At 31.6% G+C, this 20,658-nt stretch overlaps 2 protein-coding genes and 1 long non-coding RNA gene across 3 annotated transcripts in view; 1 reads left to right on the top strand and 2 right to left on the bottom strand.

Moving 5' to 3' along the window:
- Positions 1-609: 609 nt before the first annotated feature.
- Positions 610-4,623, bottom strand: LOC106102822 (PR domain zinc finger protein 15-like). The gene is made up of 4 exons (XM_013282447.1): positions 4,259-4,623; positions 3,792-4,039; positions 1,969-2,483; positions 610-1,107 (listed from the first exon to the last, which is right to left on the bottom strand). Exons 1-4 carry the CDS (start codon positions 4,463-4,465, stop codon positions 1,052-1,054), a joined length of 1,026 nt encoding a protein of 341 aa, XP_013137901.1. The 5' UTR covers positions 4,466-4,623; the 3' UTR covers positions 610-1,051.
- A 2,157-nt stretch (positions 4,624-6,780) lies between these two features.
- LOC106103274 lies at positions 6,781-8,196 on the top strand. Its single transcript, XR_001225616.1, has 2 exons — positions 6,781-7,217; positions 8,124-8,196. It is a non-coding gene; the product is annotated as an uncharacterized LOC106103274 (long non-coding RNA).
- A 187-nt stretch (positions 8,197-8,383) lies between these two features.
- LOC106110612 overlaps positions 8,384-20,658 on the bottom strand; it is a 33,316-nt gene continuing 21,041 nt past the window's right edge. Inside the window, exons 5-18 of the mRNA XM_013292533.1 lie at positions 19,886-20,079; positions 19,234-19,422; positions 18,180-18,359; positions 15,527-15,961; positions 15,108-15,230; positions 14,275-14,413; positions 13,413-13,501; positions 12,108-12,219; positions 11,440-11,552; positions 10,568-10,750; positions 9,998-10,086; positions 9,382-9,504; positions 8,935-9,023; positions 8,384-8,469 (exon numbers count right to left, since the gene is read on the bottom strand). Coding sequence (XP_013147987.1) covers positions 8,402-8,469; positions 8,935-9,023; positions 9,382-9,504; positions 9,998-10,086; positions 10,568-10,750; positions 11,440-11,552; positions 12,108-12,219; positions 13,413-13,501; positions 14,275-14,413; positions 15,108-15,230; positions 15,527-15,961; positions 18,180-18,359; positions 19,234-19,422; positions 19,886-20,079 — 2,126 coding nt within the window. The 3' untranslated portion in view covers positions 8,384-8,401. The remainder of the gene's footprint in view (positions 8,470-8,934; positions 9,024-9,381; positions 9,505-9,997; positions 10,087-10,567; positions 10,751-11,439; positions 11,553-12,107; positions 12,220-13,412; positions 13,502-14,274; positions 14,414-15,107; positions 15,231-15,526; positions 15,962-18,179; positions 18,360-19,233; positions 19,423-19,885; positions 20,080-20,658) is intronic.

The following is a 20,658-nucleotide window of genomic DNA, read 5'->3' as shown; positions in this document are numbered from 1 at the left end:
TAAAAACTAAGATAAACAACTAGCTTACGCTCGTGGCTTTATCCGTGTGAAATTAAACAGAACTATTCAGTTCAGATGATCCTCTACATCTATGGCATTTTTTTGAGAGTTTAATCTACAAAGTAACAAAAATCCATTTAAAATGCCACTAACTTCATTACTAATATTATAAACTAGCTGTTCTCATGCGACTTCATCCGTATGGAATTATGTAAATTGTTCTATTGTTTACATTTGTCAAATTTAATTGCAAATGTCAAAATGATATGACATGATGACAAAGAATGGCAATTGCTTCCTTGATGTTGGCAGCAACTTATGGTCTCTTTCCCACATTAGGGTTTTTATGCAAAATATTTACCCCTAAGTTTAATGGCGTGAAAATATATAGCCTAAAGCGTGACGTAAGTGTAGGGCTTTTTATTAAAAAAAGAATTATTAAAAAATATGCTATAGTGACTGAGATCTTAGGCAACAAAGAAGTGTGTGTTTACGCTTTATTATAATAGTATAGATACGAAAGTTTATATGTATGTTTGTTAGTTTGCAACTGCTGGGATCTCGATGAATACATGTAGAGGATAGTCTGAACACAAAGACTATTTTTTTTAATTCCAAAAGAGTCTCGAGCGAAAGCTAGTATCGCATTAACCCTTAAATGCATTTTTTATTTTAATGAAATAAGTATTCAGTATAGGTTTTATCAGATTTAGGGAAAAATAAGTTAAAAAACCTCGGTTTAAATAAATACTATACATTTGTTTGAAGACTTTTATCAACAATATGCACTTAAGGGTTAAATTGTGTTGAAAAATTGTTGAGCCACAACATAGATCAAATAAATTTTTTGTTTCATTTTAGAAACACGTCTTTCATTACACCTATCTATTTGTTGACATCAGTGGAATATCTGAATATTTTTTTTACATCATAAGGTGGCAAACGAGCAAGCGGCCACCTGAAACCGCCAAAATCATCTGCAATTCCAATATAACATCCGTTATGACTGTGCCTTCTCGATGTCTTCTACGTCAATATAACCAGTTTATTTTCAAGATGAATTTTCGTCAAACGTTATTACAAGCGTATTCTCATCTTCATCCAACTCTGAAATAAAGACGTTAATTTTTATAAAATACTACATTTAATATAAAATACTAGCTGATGCCCGCCACTTCGTCCGCGTGAAATTTGAAAGTTCAAAACTTTACGTGACTCATAGATAAATTTTCTATCTAACAGTGAAAGAATTTTTAAAATCGGCCCAATAGTTAATTGAGGCATTTCAATACATACAAAAATACAAATATTTCCTCATTTTAATATTGCTAACTGTTGCCCGCGACTTCGTCCACGCAATATTAAGAAAAAAGTAGCCTATAATATGGCCGTCAATGTCAGCTACCCTCCAGTGAAAGTCCGGTCGAAACCGGCCCAGCCGTTTCGGAGATTACCCGGAACAAACGCAACTTGCAGACAAACAGACAAAAAAATTAAATTCGATTTTGTTATCAGCAACGCAAATACACCATGTTCCCAAAATCTGGATTTTTTTCTTTTGGTATTACAGACACTCCAATTTTATTACATACTAGCTGTTCCCATGCGACTTCATCCACATAAAATTATAAAAATTTCATTTTATTCTTCACATTTGTCAAATTATCAATTGCAAATATCAAAATGACATGACATGACAAACCTTAGCAAACTTGCTTCCTTGATGTTGGCAGCAACTTATGGTCTCTTTCCCACATTAGGGTTTTCATTCATTAGGGTTCCAAACTATTTACACTCTAAGTTTAATGGCGTTACAATATATAGCCTAAAGCGTGACGTAAGTATAGGCCTTTTTATTAAAAAAAGAATTATTCAAAAATATGGTGTAATTGCTGACTTAGGCAACAAAGAAGTGTGTGTTTACGCTTTATTATAATAGTATAGATATAAATTTGTAATTTTACTCACCCATTTTACAATGTCCTTGGTTCTTAAACATGTGATGTTTTAATAAAATGACTGTTGAAAATGTTTCCCCGCAAGTACATATATGTTCATATTGTTTATTTGCTTTCTCCACATAATGATTTTGCATATGATCTGCCATTTCTTGCTCACCAATACATATCTCTCTACATAGTATGCATATTCTTATATTATGTTCTTGTAAATACGCTAAAGAAACACCTTTCATTGGTAAATCTAATATGACACTTGTTTTATAATCTCCAAAAGATCGTGGAACGAAATAATCCTTCCAACATCTCTTATCTTCTTTCAAATCAATCGATTTTAACTTATGTCTTGTATTTAAATGTTCTTTGAAGTATAATTCATTTTTACTCTCGTATTGACAAATTTCACAGAATAAATATTTCTTATGCTCCTTCATATGTATGTTCAGGTCGACACGATTGTTGAATTTTTCCAAACATATTTTGCAACACGATACACTCTGTATATGATGACCTTGAAAGTGGAACCTGTAATTTTAATAGTAATAAAGATGGATTACATAGTAAATATTGTTATACAATGAAAGACAAATTGTTTGGGTATAACATTCCCACATGCTCCTAATTTAAGTCTAAGTTCTAAGTTCCATATTTTGACAGTGGTAGTGCCCACTTTAATATCTTAGCACGAATGGGCCGGCACGCCCGGTGTAATACCACGACCACACAGAAGACAGTGAAGTGGAAGCAATTCCGTGTTTCGTCTGATGACTGTGGTCCCGGAGGCCAAATTTAAGTCCCTTTCTCTTTACCACCCTTTTCTTATGAGAGGATGGGAAGGGGAAGTGGATTTGACGATGGAGATGCATAGGAAGAGGAAATATCCTCTTTATGTGCGTCTCCTCCTCCGTCGGATAAGGTTAAGCGACGCATCTGCAATTGCAGGTGTCTATGGGCAGCGGTCGCTTCGCCATTTTGGCGGATCCAGGTGGCCGCGTTTGCCATCTTATGTTATAAAAAAAATGCATCTACTTTCGGATGATTCTTGTTTTTTACAATATAAGGTGGCAAACGAGCAAGCGACTACCTGAATCCGCCAAAATGGCGAAGCGACCGCTGCCCATAGACATTCGCAATTGCTTTGCGTTGCCTACCCTTAATTGAAGGAGGAGGAGCACATAAAGAGGATATTTCCTCTTCCTATGCGTCTCCTCCGCCGTCAAATCCACCCGTCACACCGCTCTGTTCCCACATGGGGACTCATAAAAAAATTTAAGCTGTCCCACCTTTTGCAACAAGGTGACGGTTGGAACTTATTTTATTTCTTAAAGGTTCCATATGTCACCATATTGGTGATAGTGGGACTAAAAGGATAGATGAAACTTTTTATTCTCATGTACAGAGTGGGGTGACAGTTTGGAATAATGCCTACTTTCTACCAACTACCATCTACTAGCCAGTTAAAGTTCCGTTAAAATTGGTTCACCTACAACAGAGATAAGCATCAGTTGCTATTTTGAATTTCAAATGTGTATAATTTACCCAAAATTCCTATGGTGAAGGAAAACATGACTGCACATATTGGCAAACAAATTCATAGATGTGTGAAGTCAAATTACAGTGCAGCATGGTTAACAATGACCTTGTCACCAATAACTTAAGATAGACTCCGAGCCCTTTAGTGGGGAATTAGTGAGCTGGCGACACAGATTTAGAGGGGGTAAAGATAATCCTAATGAAATTTGTCACAGATGTATAGCATAATCTGGAAGAATGCATAGACAATTTTCTTTTTTTTTATTTTGAAGAGAGAAACTAACAATGTCTTTGACTTACCACATAGACTTAATTCTTTGCATCTTGTAACACTTTGGACATGCTGCAAATGTCGCGTCTTTGTCAACACCCATATGAAATGTTATTATATGGACTTGCATTAACAATTTGTTGAAGAATAGCGCAGAACATGTGTTGCAAATAAATATTTCTCTTTCAACTCTTGTTGCGTTCTCATCACTAAGAAGATGACGAACTTTGATATGCTTTAATAATCCTTCGTAAGTTAAATGCGGTTTGACACATAACTGAAAACATTTTATAACATTAATCTTACGCGAAATGTCGCGCGTAAATTCTTAACCTCTTATAACTAGAAAGTTACTTATAGGAATTTATTTTACATACATTACTATCTAAACTAACATTAAGTACTAAAATATTACGATTTAAATACATAATAAATGAGATACTATTTGTGTAAATCAATTTAAAATGTAAAAAAAATAGTAAAGTTTGTAACTTACCCTACAACAGTATGTGGCTCTGGAATTTTTCATTAGTTTCATAATTTCCCTCCTGTGGGCTACAGAACGATGTATTTCCACCTCAGTCTCGCTGTCCCAGCCATCAAAACAGATATTACAAAAGTAAGTCTCAGGGTTTGTATCACAATTTCTTTTAATAGGAGGACGATATACGACGTCTCTAGGAGACGATCGAAACATAGCCATTGTTTCAGTCAATAAAGTAACAGACACAGCATGAATATGTCCAAAATGATATAAGTAATATAAACTATTCTATTCTTATATGATTTTTAACATTTGAATATTAGAATCATATAAAAATATAGAAAAACTGCAACTGTAAACTAAAATGCAAAGAACCATTGACAATAGTTTAGTTATAGATTATAGAGTGTTTCAAAATTATAGAGTGCATAAAAGTTTGAATAACATTCCACCACAGATTAAAAAGTCAGATGTTGAACATTTTAAATAACTATATTTGATAGCTAAATAATTACTAATACTTTTAAAGTCCATGTAACGTTTAAATTAAAATAATAATTGCGAATAAATCGGTAATGATTTATGAATAAACTCATATTACTTCATCTTAAGTTCGAGATTGAATTTAAATCAAGATTATCTTAAAATAGGGATCGTTTTCTTTTATCGGATAAGACTTCAGCAAGATATTCAAAAATCTATAGATCCTTTATAGAAATTAAAATATTGCGACTACTTGTCCTTTTATTAAAATTATTTCCCCATATCTTGTTTGTAAATAAGAAAATAAAGATATAGAAATGGAACGTGAAGTGAACGTATTGTATTTATAAATATGGCGAAGAAATTCCCTAATTTGAAGTTTATTATCAGATCCACCAATATTCAATGAAAATACATGTTTTATTTTATTTTTAAGAAAGCTAGAGATAAATTGTACAACAAGAGTTGTATTTCATAATTTGCATAGGAATATGTTCAATATGGAGTCAAACTGTAGGTATAATGGGAAACCAATATTCAATCTCCAAACAATTTTATCTCCTTTAATCTCGCAATTATCTCCATTAATTGCAAGGCAAACGACCTTTCTAGAATTAATTAAAATAAACGATCGTATGTTTGAAATGTTTTGTTAATATTTACACTTGCTTTTTTTTTAGTCAAAACCCTTAACTAAGGATGAAACTATAGCTTTACTAAAGTTAGTCGAAGCGAGTAACATATTATTAAAAAATAAAAAAACGAATGCGACCTCAAATAAGCTGAAAGTTCAGGAATGGATTCGCATTGCTCAAACATTTAACAAAAAAGTAGGAACGTGTGAGAGGACGTGGAGACAACTGCGTTTAAAATGGGAGAATTTGAAAAAAAAATGCCAGGAGACGTAATGCATCTATACAAATAAATAAAATGGTAACATTACTTTTTATTAAAAGGAAATTCTTTCCTTTCCAACCGCCTCTTACAATGGGATGGGGTAGTGGATTTTGGTAAGAAATAAAACAAATTTTAGGAGATAAAAAGTAAAAAACATCTTCCATATAAATATTCAAATATATAAATACTTAATATTATTATCAATCTATACTAATATGATAAATAATTGTATTTTTGTATGTATTGAAATAACTCAAAAACTCATCATCATCATCCATTTGCCCTTATCCCTTATGGAGGGTCGGCACAGTATGTGCTGCTCTTCCATACATCTCTATCAGCCGTCATATCTGAATCCACTCCTTTCTTAGCATATCTTCCTTCACACAATCCATCCATACTTTCTTCGGTCTTCCTCTTCCTTTGCAGAATCCTCCATCCACATTCAATCTCAACACTTTCTGGTTTATGTCCCCATAATTTCGTCGCATAATATGTCCATACCACGCTAACCTTTTGCTTCTCAATTTCTCTACCACTGGCGCTACTTTCAAACTTCCTCTAATGTACACATTCTTAACTTTATCCAATCTTGTCACACCACACATCCATCAAATAACTCAAAAACTACTAGCCCGATATAAAAAAAATCTTTTACTATTAAAAAGCTACATCAGAGAATAACATAGGTTATTTTTAATGACATAGACCAAGTCAAGAGCAACAGCTAGTCAATTTATATAAATATAAATCAGTGGTATAAAAATAAAAACCCTTTATTAATTTTTTATCAAATACAACTAAATCTTAGTTCATTTGTACTATAATTATGCCTAGTTTAAAAACTAAAAAATATTAACCAAACATACTTATAGCAGAGCGTCGGTGGCTCAGTGGTTTGAACACTTGACTTGTAATCTACAGGTCTTGGGTTTGAATCCCGCTGTACCTGTGATGTTCGATTTTTTGAATTTTCATATGTACATAATTTACCCGACGTTCTTACGGTGAAGGAAAACATCGAGATGCAGCACATATCGGCGAAGAAATTCAAAGATATGTGTGAAGTCAACCAACCCACACTTGGCTAGCGTGGTTGACTATGGCCTAGTCATCCCTTATTAGGGTAGGCTCTGAGCCCCTCGGTGGGGACGTATAGTGAGCTGGTGATGATGATGATACTTATAGTCCTCAAATGTAAAAGTTTGGATTGATATTTGTTACTATATCCAAAACATGTAAATAGACCTCTATAAGTCACAAATAGAACATAATCTGAAAAACACACTTGAGTTTGTTACACAAGCCTCAAGCAAAAGCTTTTTTTTTAAGGATGGTGGAACACCTGATATGAGACCAGATGAAGTATTAGACAAAGTATATTCTATGTTGAATAGTCCAATAAATGATTATAAAGATAAATTTGGAGGTGATTCACAATTAATTAATGATGATGCCTCAAATTGTTCAAATCCTGATTTCTTTTTAAAAAATCATGCAATCTTACCTTTGCAAGATATAGAAATAATTAGTATTATACCGGAGGATGTTGAAAGTGGGAACAAACATACCAATAGTCCACAAACTGAAGGTAATTGATAAGAAATCTATATCTATACTATTATAATAAAGCGTACACACTTCTTTGTTGCCTAAGATGTCAGCAATTACAGCATGTTTTTGAATAATCCTTTTTTTAATATAAAGCCCTACACTTACGTCACACTTTAGGCTATGTATTTTCACGCTATTAAACTTAGGGTGTTAATATTTTGAATAAAAACCCTAATGTGGGAAAGAGACCATAAGTTGCTGCCAACATCAAGGAAGCAAGGTTGTCATCATGTCATGTCATTTTGACATTTGCAATTTGACAAATGTAAACAATAAAAAAAATTCATAATTACATGCGGATGAAGTCGCATGGGAACAGTTAGTTTACTAATAAATGTGAATGTTTATATGTATGTTTGTTAGTTTGTATCCTAAACTGCTGGGATATTGATGATTGTCATACATGTAGAGGATAGTCTGGAATACATAGGATACTTACTTTTTTTAAACACTCAGACGGTGTCACAAGCGTAAACTAGTCTATAGTATAGATATATTATAAAGTGGAAAGATTTGTATTTTTGTATGTATTGGAATAACACAACTACTGAGCCTATTTTTTATAATTTTTTAATTTCAAGCGGACGAAGTCGAGGGCGCTAGTTAGTAATCAGACTTTTAAATAGAAACATTTTGTATTTCTGTAATAATAAACTCAAAAACTACTAGAGTTATTTTAAATATTCTTTAACCATTAGAACACTACATTATCACATTATGAGATTTTTTATTTAATTCCGCATTAAATTGAGCAAAAACTATCATTAAATATATCCTTTATCAGTATGTAATAATGTAGCTTTCCAATTGTGAAAGAATTTTTCATAATACCCCAGTAGTTTTTGAGTTTAACCATTACATACAGGTTTAAATTATTTTTAAGGTATTCAACGGAAATATAGAGTAAACGAGAGCAGAGTTGCAAGAGATAAAGCTATACAAAATTATTACGAAACGAAAAGAAAAATTATCGAAGAACTATTTCATTTAGAAAAAGAAAAATTAAAACTCGAAATAGAAAAGTTAAAAAACAATTCTTGATTATCTTTAATTATTAACAATTATAGTTATAATTATTAAAAATTAATTTTAACACTTTATTTTTTTTATTACTAATTTTATGAGATAAAAAATAACCTATAATATACTGGTCTATGTCAGCTACCCTCCAGTGAAAGTCCGGTCAAAATCAGCCCAACCGTTTCGGAGATTCCCCGGAACAACCGCTGGACAAACAGACAAACATTTATAATGCGATTTTTATTACTAGCAACACAAATGCATCATCTTCCTGAAATCTGACATTTTACTAACGATATTAGACAATTTTATTATATCTATCTATTCTATTATAATAAAGCGTAAACACACACTTCTTTGTTGCCCAAGATGTCAGTAATTACAGCATATTTTTGAATAAATATTTTTTTAATAAAAAGCCCTACACTTACGTAATGCCTCACGCCATTAAACTTAGGGTGTAAATATTTTGGATAAAAACCCTAATGTGGGAAAGACACAAAAATTGCTTCCAATATCAAGAAAGAAAGTTTGCTAAGGTTTGTCATGTTATGTCATTTTGACATTTGCTATTAATTTGACAAATGTAAACAATGAAATAAAATTTTCATAATTTCATACGGACGAAGCCGCATGGGAATAGCTAGTTTAGATATATAGTTATAAATACTTACTCTGCCGATCCTTTGTAGGGCACAGAGGTGAAAGAAAGTCATCATCATCATCCAATAGTTGTAAAATGTCCAAGTCATCATCACTATCACTAAAAAATCAATATTTCTGAAGAAATGTCGCCTTTTTGGCGAAAAGGGGCTCACCAACCGATCAATAAATGACTAATTTGCATACTCTTTAAGTGGGACAAATCCCTCCTCCCTAATTAAAGCTTAACGTCGACAAACTATTTTTTTTTTAAATACATGCACTTTTATATTTTGTATCATAATTTCGCGCTATTTATTTCAAATATGAAAATTTTTTAAGGATATTTTTTTTATTTGTATGTAACCAATAAACTCAAAAACTACTGGGTCAATTTTAATAATTCTTTGACTAAAAGAAAGTTTCATTATCACTGAGTGATATGAGATATGTTTTTAATTGTTTTTTTAATAACATACTCTGAAGAGAATTCTGAAATTTCACTGTTGTGTTGTGTTGATGATTTCCCGTGTATTTTGAAGTAATGTTCTTCAATAGCGAATATATTTAGACTACTTTCTTTACATATTTTGCATTCATATCTAGAAAAAGAAATTACATTAGGTACTAGTATTATAAATAAGTTTGGATGGATGGATGGATGTTAGTTTTTAGCCTAAACTGCTGAACGGATTTCGATGAAATTTGACATATATGTAGAACAAAATCTTAAATTTCTTTTTTTTTTACACAGACAGTCACAGGCAAAAACTACTGGATAAGTTCAATTTATTCAATAAAAAAATAAAACTATATTTGTATTTGAAGACAAAATTCTGAAAATTCCAATATATCGTACTGATCTTACTTAATATTATAAATGCGAAAGTTTAGTTGGATGTTTGTTAGAGTTTGTAGCCTAAACGGCTGAATAGATTTTGATGAAATTTGGTACAGATGTAGAGAATAGTCTGAAAGAACACATAGGCTACACATTTTTTTTAATTCCACGCGGGCGAAAGCTAGTTCAAAATTTATGTTTTTCTTAGAAAGGATAGATTAATTATAAAAAAATATGTATTTTAAAAAACTCACCTCAAAAAATGTGTTTTATAATGTTCTTTACTCGCTTCAATAGTTGAAGTTAATGTACTGCATATTAAACAGATATGATTTCCTATATCCTGAAATTAAAAAAAATATATATAACCTATACTAATATTATAAAGACGAATTGTGTTTTTTTTTTTATAATAAAGGGGGGCAAACGAGCGGCGAGCACACCGAATATTCTTGTATATGTTGAAAAAACTGAAAAACTTACTACTTTGTCAGCAATGTCAGCATATTTTTAAATAATTCGTTTTTTAATAAAAAGTCCTACAATTACGTCACGCTTTAGTCTATATATTTTCACGCCATTATACTTAGGAGTAAATATTTTGAATAAAAATCCTAATGTGGGAAAGAGAACATAAGTTGCCAACATCAAGAAAGCAAGTTTACCATGAGAAATCGGTATTGTGACATTTGCAATTGAGAATTTGACAAATGTAAACAATAAAATAAAGTTTTTATAATTTCATGCGAAGCCGCATGGGAACAGCTAGTAGTAAATATAGTAAATAGTAAAGTATATTTAAATGTAATATAGGAAATTCTTACCGGAGAATGATTTTTCTTTACATGGATATTGTATAATTTGGGGTTATCAAAACCTATAATACAAGTATCACATTTGTATTGAGTTTTTGTGAATACTTCTCTTTCTTTCTCTTTCTCTCTTTCTGACAACATCTCTTCATAACTCATCTTCACTGTTAATATCTCATTCTGTGAGTTCTCCCACTGAAAATATTACATACATTACATATTAAAATCTTTTAATGGCAATCTATACTAAAATAATAAAGCGTAAACACACTTCTTTGTGGCGTAGGATGTCAGCAATCACAGCATATTATTGAATAATTCTCACTTTAATAAAAAGCCCTACACTTACGACACGCTTTAGGTTATACATTTTCACGCTATTAAACTTAGGAAGTAAATAATTTGGGAAAAACTGTCATGCGGGAAAGAGACAAAAAGTACAAGCTGACATCAAAGAAGTAAGATTGCTGGTAACGGTATACCCAATTGCAAAGGCCTTTGTCATTTATGTATTTGCAATAAAAAATTTAAAAATGTAAACAACTAGCTGTTGCTCGCGACTTTGCCGGTGTGAAATTAAAAAAAATAATAAAATCGTAACCTATGTTACTTACTGATAACGTAGGTTTTGAATGGTAAAATAATTTTTGGAATTGCCCCAGTAGTTTGAGTTATTTCAATACATAAAAAAATATAAATCTTTCCTCTTTATAATACTATTATAGGTAAAATAAAGTTTTTATAATTTCATGCGGATGAAGCCGCACAGGAACAGCTAGTTGTACAAAATTGACAATCCTGGGGTTTATTATTAAAAAAAAAACTACTAGGAAACAAATTCACAAATACCAAAAAAAAGTAAATTTTAACAAATGTAAACATACCGTTTCGTTTTGATTTTCACATTTCCTTCTCTTTCTAACATCTTGATTGCTATCTCTTTCTCTCTTGTTTTGTTCAGGAAGTTTTTGTTGTTCATTCTCAATATTTGAACTATCTAAAACAAAAATTTTAATAAAAACACTAATACGCACGCAACTCCGTCCGCATATTAAAAAACTATTTAACTACGTCGTAGTCTCTGACTCCAAAAATCAAACAAAACAAGGACCCACCTGCAAGCATTACCTTTTGGATAAAAAAAGAATTATAGAAATCGGTCCACTAGCAGCGGAGATATACCGTAACACAAATAAAAAAAAACACATAGACGAATTAAGTACCTCCTTCTTTTGGGAAGTCGGTCAATAAGTTTCCCATGTGTTCAGACTATCCTCTATAAGTCTGCCAACATCCATCCATACATTGTATTGAAATTATTCTTTTGTCTAATTTAGTATTTCAATAGATATAAGAAATGATTACAAACATATCTAAATATCTACCCTTTTAATAATTCATAAAGAATTCTAATAAAAAAAATACCTATATCAATCTAAAATAATGTAATTTTCTAAAGGTGAAAGAATTATTTATATAACCCCAGTAGTTTTTGAGTTTTTTTCCATTTAGTATTCTTACACCTTACTCCAGAAACTTAAAAATTACTTACCTTCTGTATTGTTCTGTTTATTCTGGATTTTATTATATTTATTCTGTATTAGTTCATCTGTTTGTTTGTCCGAGTTTCTTGTATGGGTTATTGAACTTTCATCATATTGATTCTAAAATTAAATGTAAATATCTTCATAGATAAAAAAATATAAAGTTGCCCTTTATATTGAATTCAATAGAAATAAGAAATAATACATATCCAAACATTTTTTTCCTTTATAAATATATCATCATCTCCCAGGGGAGAGGCAGGCCTTATCCTACTCCCGTAGTGTCGGCGCACCGGGTATTCGTCCTCCCAAGCATTCTATCATCCGTCATCTCAGTCATCACTCCCTTCTTGATCATGTCACCTTTCACGCAATCCATCCATCTCTTTCTACGTCTACCTCTACCGATGTACCCCTCCACATTCATAACTAACATCCTTCTTGTTACATGCGATTCATCCCTTCTCATAACATGCCCATACCACTCTAACCTTTTACTCCTTATTTCCTTAACCACTGGGGCTACTCTCAGACTTCCTATCCTTTATAAATATATCATAGACTTGTTACAAGACATGTTTATATACTATTTAAACAATTAGAGGTTGTCCCATCACTGGCTGATAGAGGGTCAGATAGCTTAAATTGACGTCACTGTCAGATAACGGAATAAAATCGACATTTCCATCCCATTTACATGTTGGATTGTTATCATATAATACAATTTGGTGGGAAAGGCACAAAAACTGAAAATAAATCTATCTTACTAATATTATAAATGCGAAAGTGTTTATGTATGTTGGTAAGTTTGTATCCTAAACAGATGAACAGATCTCGATAATTGTCATAAATGTAGAGGATCGATAATAGTCTGGAAGATCACGGCGTCGCGGGGGACAGCTAGTGTATAGTAAATGACATATTAACACCTAAAAAAGGGTCTATGCATGTACAGATAAAAAAAAAAACAAAAATAAGTAGTCTATGTGTTCCGGACTGTCCTCTACATGTATGACAATCATCAAGATCCCAGCAGTTTAGGATACAAACTAACAAACATATATCTAAACTTCCATCATACTAATCATACTAATATTATAAATGAGAAAGTTTAGATGGATGTTTATTAGAGTTTGTAGCCTAAACTGCTGAACGGATTTCGATGAAATTTGGTATAGATATAGAGAATACTCTGGAAGAACATATAGGCTACTTACTTTTGTTCTTTTAAATTCCACGCGGAGTCGCGGGCGAAAGCTAGTTTATAATATTAGTAAGATAAAGGCAAATGTTTAATTAAGTAAAATACATACTATTATCCTATTGATTTCTTCATTTAAGGTTATATTATCATTTGGTTCAAAATCTGTTTGCATATTTGTTTTATTACTTACATCTTCATCTGAAATTTATAACAAAAGAAATTATATAACTTACTACCTATAGTTTGCGACTTTGCTTGCATGTAATTAAAAAAATATAGCCTATGTTACTCACTGACAAATTACCTTTCTAACGGTAAAGGAATTTTTGAAAGTACCCAGTAGTTTTTGAGTTATTTCAATACATACAAAAATACAAATCTTTCTTCTTTATAATATTAGTATAGATTAGTAGATTTTTTGTTATTTTACTATTTCCTTTTCCATTCCAACTAATTCTAGAATTTGGTTTACGACCCAGTAGTTTTTGAGTTTTTTCAGTATATACAAAAATCTAAAAATACAAATCCTTCCTCTTTATAATATCAGTATAGATATAGATTACTGTTAAAGAAAATTGATGTTTGTGATATGTGAAGAAATTCAATGATATCTGAACTCCAGCAGTAAGGAGTAAAAGGTTAGCATGCTATGTGCATATTGTAAGGGAAGAATTGCATGTCACAAGGAGAAGGTTGGTTCTGAGTGTGGTACTCCGGTAGAGGTAGACATAGAAAGAGATGTATTGTGTGAAAGGTGATATGATGAAAGGAGTGACTGAGATGAAGTATGCCAGAGTTATGTGGAGGACAAAACCTGTGCCACTACAACGGCAACTCTACCACTATGGGAGAAGGATAAGGAGGAAGATGATCTGAAGTCCCGCAGTGTAGCCTGGTTGATTATAACCGACCAGGGAGTAGAATAAGGAGCAATATAAGTCACTAACTATAAGCTAATATACAAAACTTACCTTCATGTTCAATTTTAATATTTGTCACTTTGGAATCAATTTCATTACAATCATTAATCCGATTACAATCACTATATAAATCTAAAGACTTATTGTTATACACTGTTAGTCTGGCTGGTTTACACAAATGTTCATAATTCTGAAAAAAAAAAAAATTGTGGTGAATTTTGAAAAAAGTGTTTCTGGCATTCTAAGGGACCTTAGTAACTATGAAAAAAAAAAGAAATTAAAAAACACAGTCTATGTTGCTTATTGATAACATCGCTTTTTTATAGTGAAAGATTTTTTGAAATCAACCCAGTAGTTTTTGAGTTATTTCAATACATACAAAAATGCATCTATACTCTTTATAATATTAGTATAGATTTGGGAATAAGTGACCAAAGGATAAAAGAATTAGTCTATATTATTTTTGCATACATTAGCTACCTTCCCGTCAAAGTACCATCAAAATTAGTGCTGTGGTTCTGGAGATTACCAGGAACATATAGACTTGAAGAAGACAATTTTTTATATAGTAACCCAGTTTTTAAATTAACTATGTGTACAAGTACTTTTTACTCACCTTAATAAAAAAAGCAATTTACAAGGAATGGTTATAGTACAATTAGTAATCTATACTTTTATAAAGAGTAAAGACTTGTATTTTTTAATTCTTATATGTATTGAGAAAACTCAAAAACTACTGGGCCAATTTAAAATATTATTTCACCATTAAAAAGCTATGTCATCATTAAGTAACATAGGCTATACTTTTTATTATCTCTAATTTCATGCTGACAAAGTACCAAGCAAAATGAAGTATTTGTTAATCATGTAAAAAGCAAACCAACCTCATTTGTACATGTTTGAATTATTCTATATGTCTCCTTAATATGTTCTTTGAAGTTCACAGCTTTTCTCAACATTGCTTCACACTGCCAGCATACGATTACAGACTTTGGAATGTCATTAAGCTGAAAAATAAATAATTACATATTTAACACTGTATATATAACATTTATATATAAATAACATTTTATGTATTGATGACCATCTTGGCAATACCACAACCACACCGAATACATGCGACATTGATTAAAAATACAAATGTATACGCAAATAATAGATATTTAATCGCTTGTAACCTTTTCAGGCTAGAAATAATTCTTATTAGATTTCGTTAAATAAATTGGCAAAAAATGTAAGTTATGCCCACCGAATGTTCGACCCATTGGGAAACATCCACAAAAATATAGCTATTGATACTTACGGTAACTTCACGAATACAATCCAAATAATAGTTTAGTATATTTCCCGATTTCAATTCTTGGAGAGGCTGATCCACACATAAACAAGACATGCAAAGATTTGTTGAGTCTAGGCTTGTTATACTCTCAATGTTCGATTCCATTATTTGTTTCTTCTCACTTGACTTGTACTTCTTCGGAGTTGGAATTTTTTTATGTATATAAGATGTACTTGGTGTAGCAGTTATTCTTAATTTTTTGGCTTCATTTTTAATGTTTCGTAAAGTACGAATACAGACACCTGTAGCCTCACTAGCGCGGTCTAACGCACGCTTTACGGGTATTATTGGAGATCCTACTTGTTTTTCTTTATAGAAAAAATTAACAACTTTTAAAATAATATTACGTTCTCCAATAGGATAAGCTTTGCCTTTACCCATTTTTGACGTGTGTAAGCTCTGCAGGATCAAAAGTTCAGATCACGTCAAGCGTTGAGTTGTGGCTCAACAACTAAATTGGCAGTTCGCGACGCAACGCAAAGTACTATAATTATATAAACCAACAACTCACGAGCTGCATACTACACGAAACGTAAATCTTAATTCTTTGCAAGTAAAATTTTAGCTAAAAGAAGTATAATCTTATCTTTAAGTCGGTTTACTGATCTGATTCACATGTGTGATCCGTGAACTGAACTGTTGTTCATCATCTTTATTTGACCCACATGTCTATAACCAACTGACAAGTAAATGTTGAAAGTAATTTGACAACTCGAGATAGGGATGGACATGTATTTTCTTATTAATCGATACGATTTATTTTTGTAGAAGTCTTTATCGATATTTTTATATTTAAAAGATTTGATATCTCTACGAAAAGCCTTAGCATTTGTGCTTATTTTAATTTTGCCATTATCACTATAAGGGTGGTAAGGATTCCAACTAATTGTAAAGATATTGTCAGTAACAAGACTCGCTTAAGTCGAAGGAAACTTATAAATTTATTAAGATAAGAGGGAGAGAGCAGTAGAAAGATACAAAATTGATGGCTCAATAAATCGGAACGCTAATAAAATAAAGTTAATACACCATGTGGCAAGAAACATTTTATTTAACAAATAAATACAAATACTTATTAACATATAAGTAGAGCATCGTATTATGACAAATATTTTAAAAACCAAATTTTACACCTCAAAGGAACTTGGTTTAATTTCTGATAATTACAATTTCATATAATCGAATATTTCATAGACATGTAACTAATCGATTCGATAATATTCTATGATTATTGTTAATCCGATAGTGAAAAAATGTCTTAATATTTTCTAGGTTATATTTACCAATAGCTCTAGGTTTTTTAATTAATATTACATGATTATCATTATTAACAAACAATTAATACTACTTTTTGGTAACTCTCAATACTAGGTACTCACACATTATAAACTTTGTAACTATCAACTAAGTATACGAAAAATTCTGGTCTAGGGACGCTTTTGTTCGTATTTTTACACCACATTAGATATTAGTGCCATATTTATCCGCATTATGGTTTTTTTTCTGGTCATGCTATAACTAAAAAATATATGAAATCCATCTTTTTCATTTACCTTACATTTACACAACAATTTATTTTACAATTTTAACAAAATGCCTATTTTTATTTTTAATGCCATTAGAATTCCCTAAAATACATATACGCATTGGTTTTTATTTTTATAAAGCGTCAAAACTCAGTTTATATCTTGCGTAGTGTATACTAAAACCATTACACCTATGTCTTACATTTATTAGGACCCCTCAAAACATAGCTATGCTATTCTAACACCAATTTCCAAGACTTTGGTTCCGACTATGGATAACTGTTAGTTAATTTTGTACAATTGTAATACAAAGGCATACAATTTATTATAATGCTTCTAAATTGGGTGTAGTAACAAACACAGGTTATGATGCACTTTTTGAAATCGATATTTCTAAACAATCGGATAGTTATTTCAAAAATTTACGTCACATCACTAATCGTTACTGTGACAGCTGTCAAGTTGATACTTTGTAACCATAGACTAGGAACAAAACCAAAGAATATAAATTACCTAACATTAGAATAAAAACTAATTTTACATTTTTAAATGCTCTAAACCTGTAATTGAACCCAGATATGACTAAAATTATTCTAACTTTACCCTTAAATGCATGATGGTCTTTTCTTCTACACAATAGAGTATTTTGAAGAATCGCCTTTTTTTTTAATTAATCACCCGTTTGTTTATGGCATTTAAAAAAACATACATTTAAGGGTTTAAACTGATTTAACTTGGAGTTGTCACAGCATTACGTATTTTATTTAACAAGATGTATGTATACTTGTTTAAATAAATAAATTTTAATTATATTGGTATTAAATTGATTTTACATCATTTAAATAATAATATGCAAAAATTACACATCGATTAGCTCTAAAATCGAATAAATATCGAGTAAAAGAGATATTTTAACGTGTATATTAAAATCCTATCCTGTTTTTAAGCATTGTAAACTATTTTTGAGGAACAAATTTTAATTGCTTTTAAAAACATTTACTTTTCTGTTTGTTTTTTTCAAGCAATTTGTACTTTTTGTACACATTATTATTTAAAAAAACTGGGCGAAAAATCTCTTAAATTCATTATTAGCTAAATATGCAACTTTTTGTTATATCAACGTTTTCCTTGCCTTTATTTTTCTGTCTATTATCTATATATTGTTTATAACCTCCTCCTATTATACCTAATAATATAATTAAACCTACCATAGAATTAGATTTAAATTTGTCAGCACAATCGCTTGGATTATCTGGGTTTAGTGTGTAAATCTGAAAAAAAAAAACATAGTTTATAGTTTGACAATTCATTTCAAATTTAGTAGGGATGGGTTGTGTAAAATCAGTCATGAATCTTATCGATTTTCGATTTTTATCCTTATAGAAGTTGGAATCGATAGATTCATAGTTATAACTTACTAGCTGTTGCCCGCGACTTCGTCCGCGTGGTATTAGAAAACATACGAACTATAGAAATAACAAAAAGCTACGTATCCCAGGAACCGGACATTTCTCGGGGATGAACCTTATCTCATATGTACTCCAGACTTTGTTTTATATCTGTGACAAATTTCAATAAGATATGTTGAACCGTTGCAGAATGATCGAGTGAACATTAAAAAACTAAATTAATGACTCCCACGGGAACCGTAACTATTCCCGGGATAAAAAGTAGCCTATGTGTTCTTCCAGACTATGCTTTAAGCCTGTGCCAAATTTCATGGAGATCTGTTCAGCCGTTTAGGCTACAAACGCTAACAAACATCCATCCATCCATCTAAACTTTCGCATTTATAATATTTATATGATATACTAGCTGTTCTCGTGCGGCTTCATCCGCATGAAATTATAAATTTATTCTTTGCATTTGTCAAATTCTCAATTGCAAATGTCAAAATACCAATTACCTTAATATCGCAACCTTGCTTCCTTGATATCGGCAGAAACTTATGGTCTCTTTCCCACATTGGGGTTTTTATCCAAAATACCCCAGAAGTTTAATGGCGTGAAAACATGTAGCCTAAAGCGTGACGTAAGTGTAGGGCTTTTTATTAAAAATAGAATTATTCAAATATATGGTATAATTGCTGAGATCTTAGGCAACAAAGAAGTGTGTGTTTACGCTTTATTATAATAGTATAGATACCTGTCTCCCCGCATGCAGTGTGTAGGCAGCCAGCGCGAGGTAGTAGGGCAGCTGGAGGCCGGCGGCGGCGCCGGAGGCCGCCAGTGACGTCACGCTGAGCGCTAGGGCTCCGCTGAGCGCAGGCTTCGTGTGTGAGCCGAATGTCAACGCGGTGGATTTCATACCTATACGAGCGTCGTCTTCTTTATCCTATATATAAATAAAAAGTTTCAGTTTCCTGTTTTAAACGAAAATCTGGTTTTTACGTATTACGAAAAACAAAATTAATTTTATACTAGCTATCGCGACTTCGTTATATTACGCAATAACATAACTTTTTATTGGTCAAAGAAATTTTGGAAATTGTCCCAGTAGTTTTTGAGTTTATTTATTACAAATGCAAATCTTTCCTTTATTTATGATAATAATAATCTTGGATTATTAAGAGGTAAAAAAATCGTACTTATATGTAATAAATAAACTCAAAAACTACTGGGTCAATTACTAAAAATCTTTCACCATTAAAAAGATACATTTTCACTGAGTAACATAGACTATATCATGTATATATATGACGCAAACGAAGTCGCGTGCAACAGCGAGCACATAACACAGTTTAAAAATAAATCTATATAAAAAATGTTAATACAGTGATAAGGACAGAAGAACTCACTTGGTGTGCATATATAGTGTCATACACGACCGTCCATGCGAGCGCCCCTGTATATAGCGGCAGACATACAAGCGGGTTTAGATCACCCTGTATAGCTGTATATCCTAGCAATGCGCCCCAATTAAACGTAGCCCCTAAGAATATCTGAGGGTAGTTTGTTATTCTCTTCATTAATGGATACGTTATTACTAATACTGAAAAAAAAAACAAAAATAGAACTACTAAATAACACATTTGCATATACAAGAATTTTCAAACACAATTTATGCAAATGATATCTTACTAATATTATAAATGCGAAAGTTACGATGGATGGATGTTTGTTAGACTTTGTAGCATAAACGGCTGAACGGATCTCCATGATATTTGGCACAGGTTTAGAGCATAGTCTGGAAGAACACATAGGCTACTTTTTATCCCGGGAATAGTTACGGTTCCCGTGGGATTCATTAATTTAGTTTTTTTAATGTTTACTCGATCATTCTACAATAGTTCAACATATCTTATTGAAATTTGTCACAGATATAAACAAAGCCTGGAGTACACATGGGATAAGGTTCATCGCCGAGAAATGTCCGGTTCCCGAGATACGTAGCTTTTTGTTATTTATATAGTTCGTATGTTTTCTAATACCACGCGGACGAAGTCGCGGACAGCTAGTAGCTTATAATACAATTTGTGCACTACATTTTTTTAATTTTTACCCTCACGTCTACTGTATATGTTTTGGGTCATTATAAAATACTCTATGACACTCTTGAGAAGAAGTCGAA

This window comes from Papilio polytes, unplaced genomic scaffold (assembly GCF_000836215.1).
Source record: "Papilio polytes unplaced genomic scaffold, Ppol_1.0 DF824493.1, whole genome shotgun sequence".
NCBI lineage: Eukaryota > Metazoa > Arthropoda > Insecta > Lepidoptera > Papilionidae > Papilio > Papilio polytes.
Note: the sequence above shows the minus strand (reverse complement) of the source record. Positions and strands in the feature narration are given on the sequence as shown.

Coding starts and splice junctions, on each gene's coding strand:
- LOC106102822 (XM_013282447.1), bottom strand. CDS start 4,465: ATGGCTATGTTTCGATCGTCTCCTAGAGACGTCGTATATCGTCCTCCT. Junction 2,484..3,791: donor CAAAGAATTAAGTCTATGTG/GTAAGTCAAAGA, acceptor TTAAAATTACAG/GTTCCACTTTCAAGGTCATC. Junction 1,108..1,968: donor CCAAGGACATTGTAAAATGG/GTGAGTAAAATT, acceptor TCTTTATTTCAG/AGTTGGATGAAGATGAGAAT.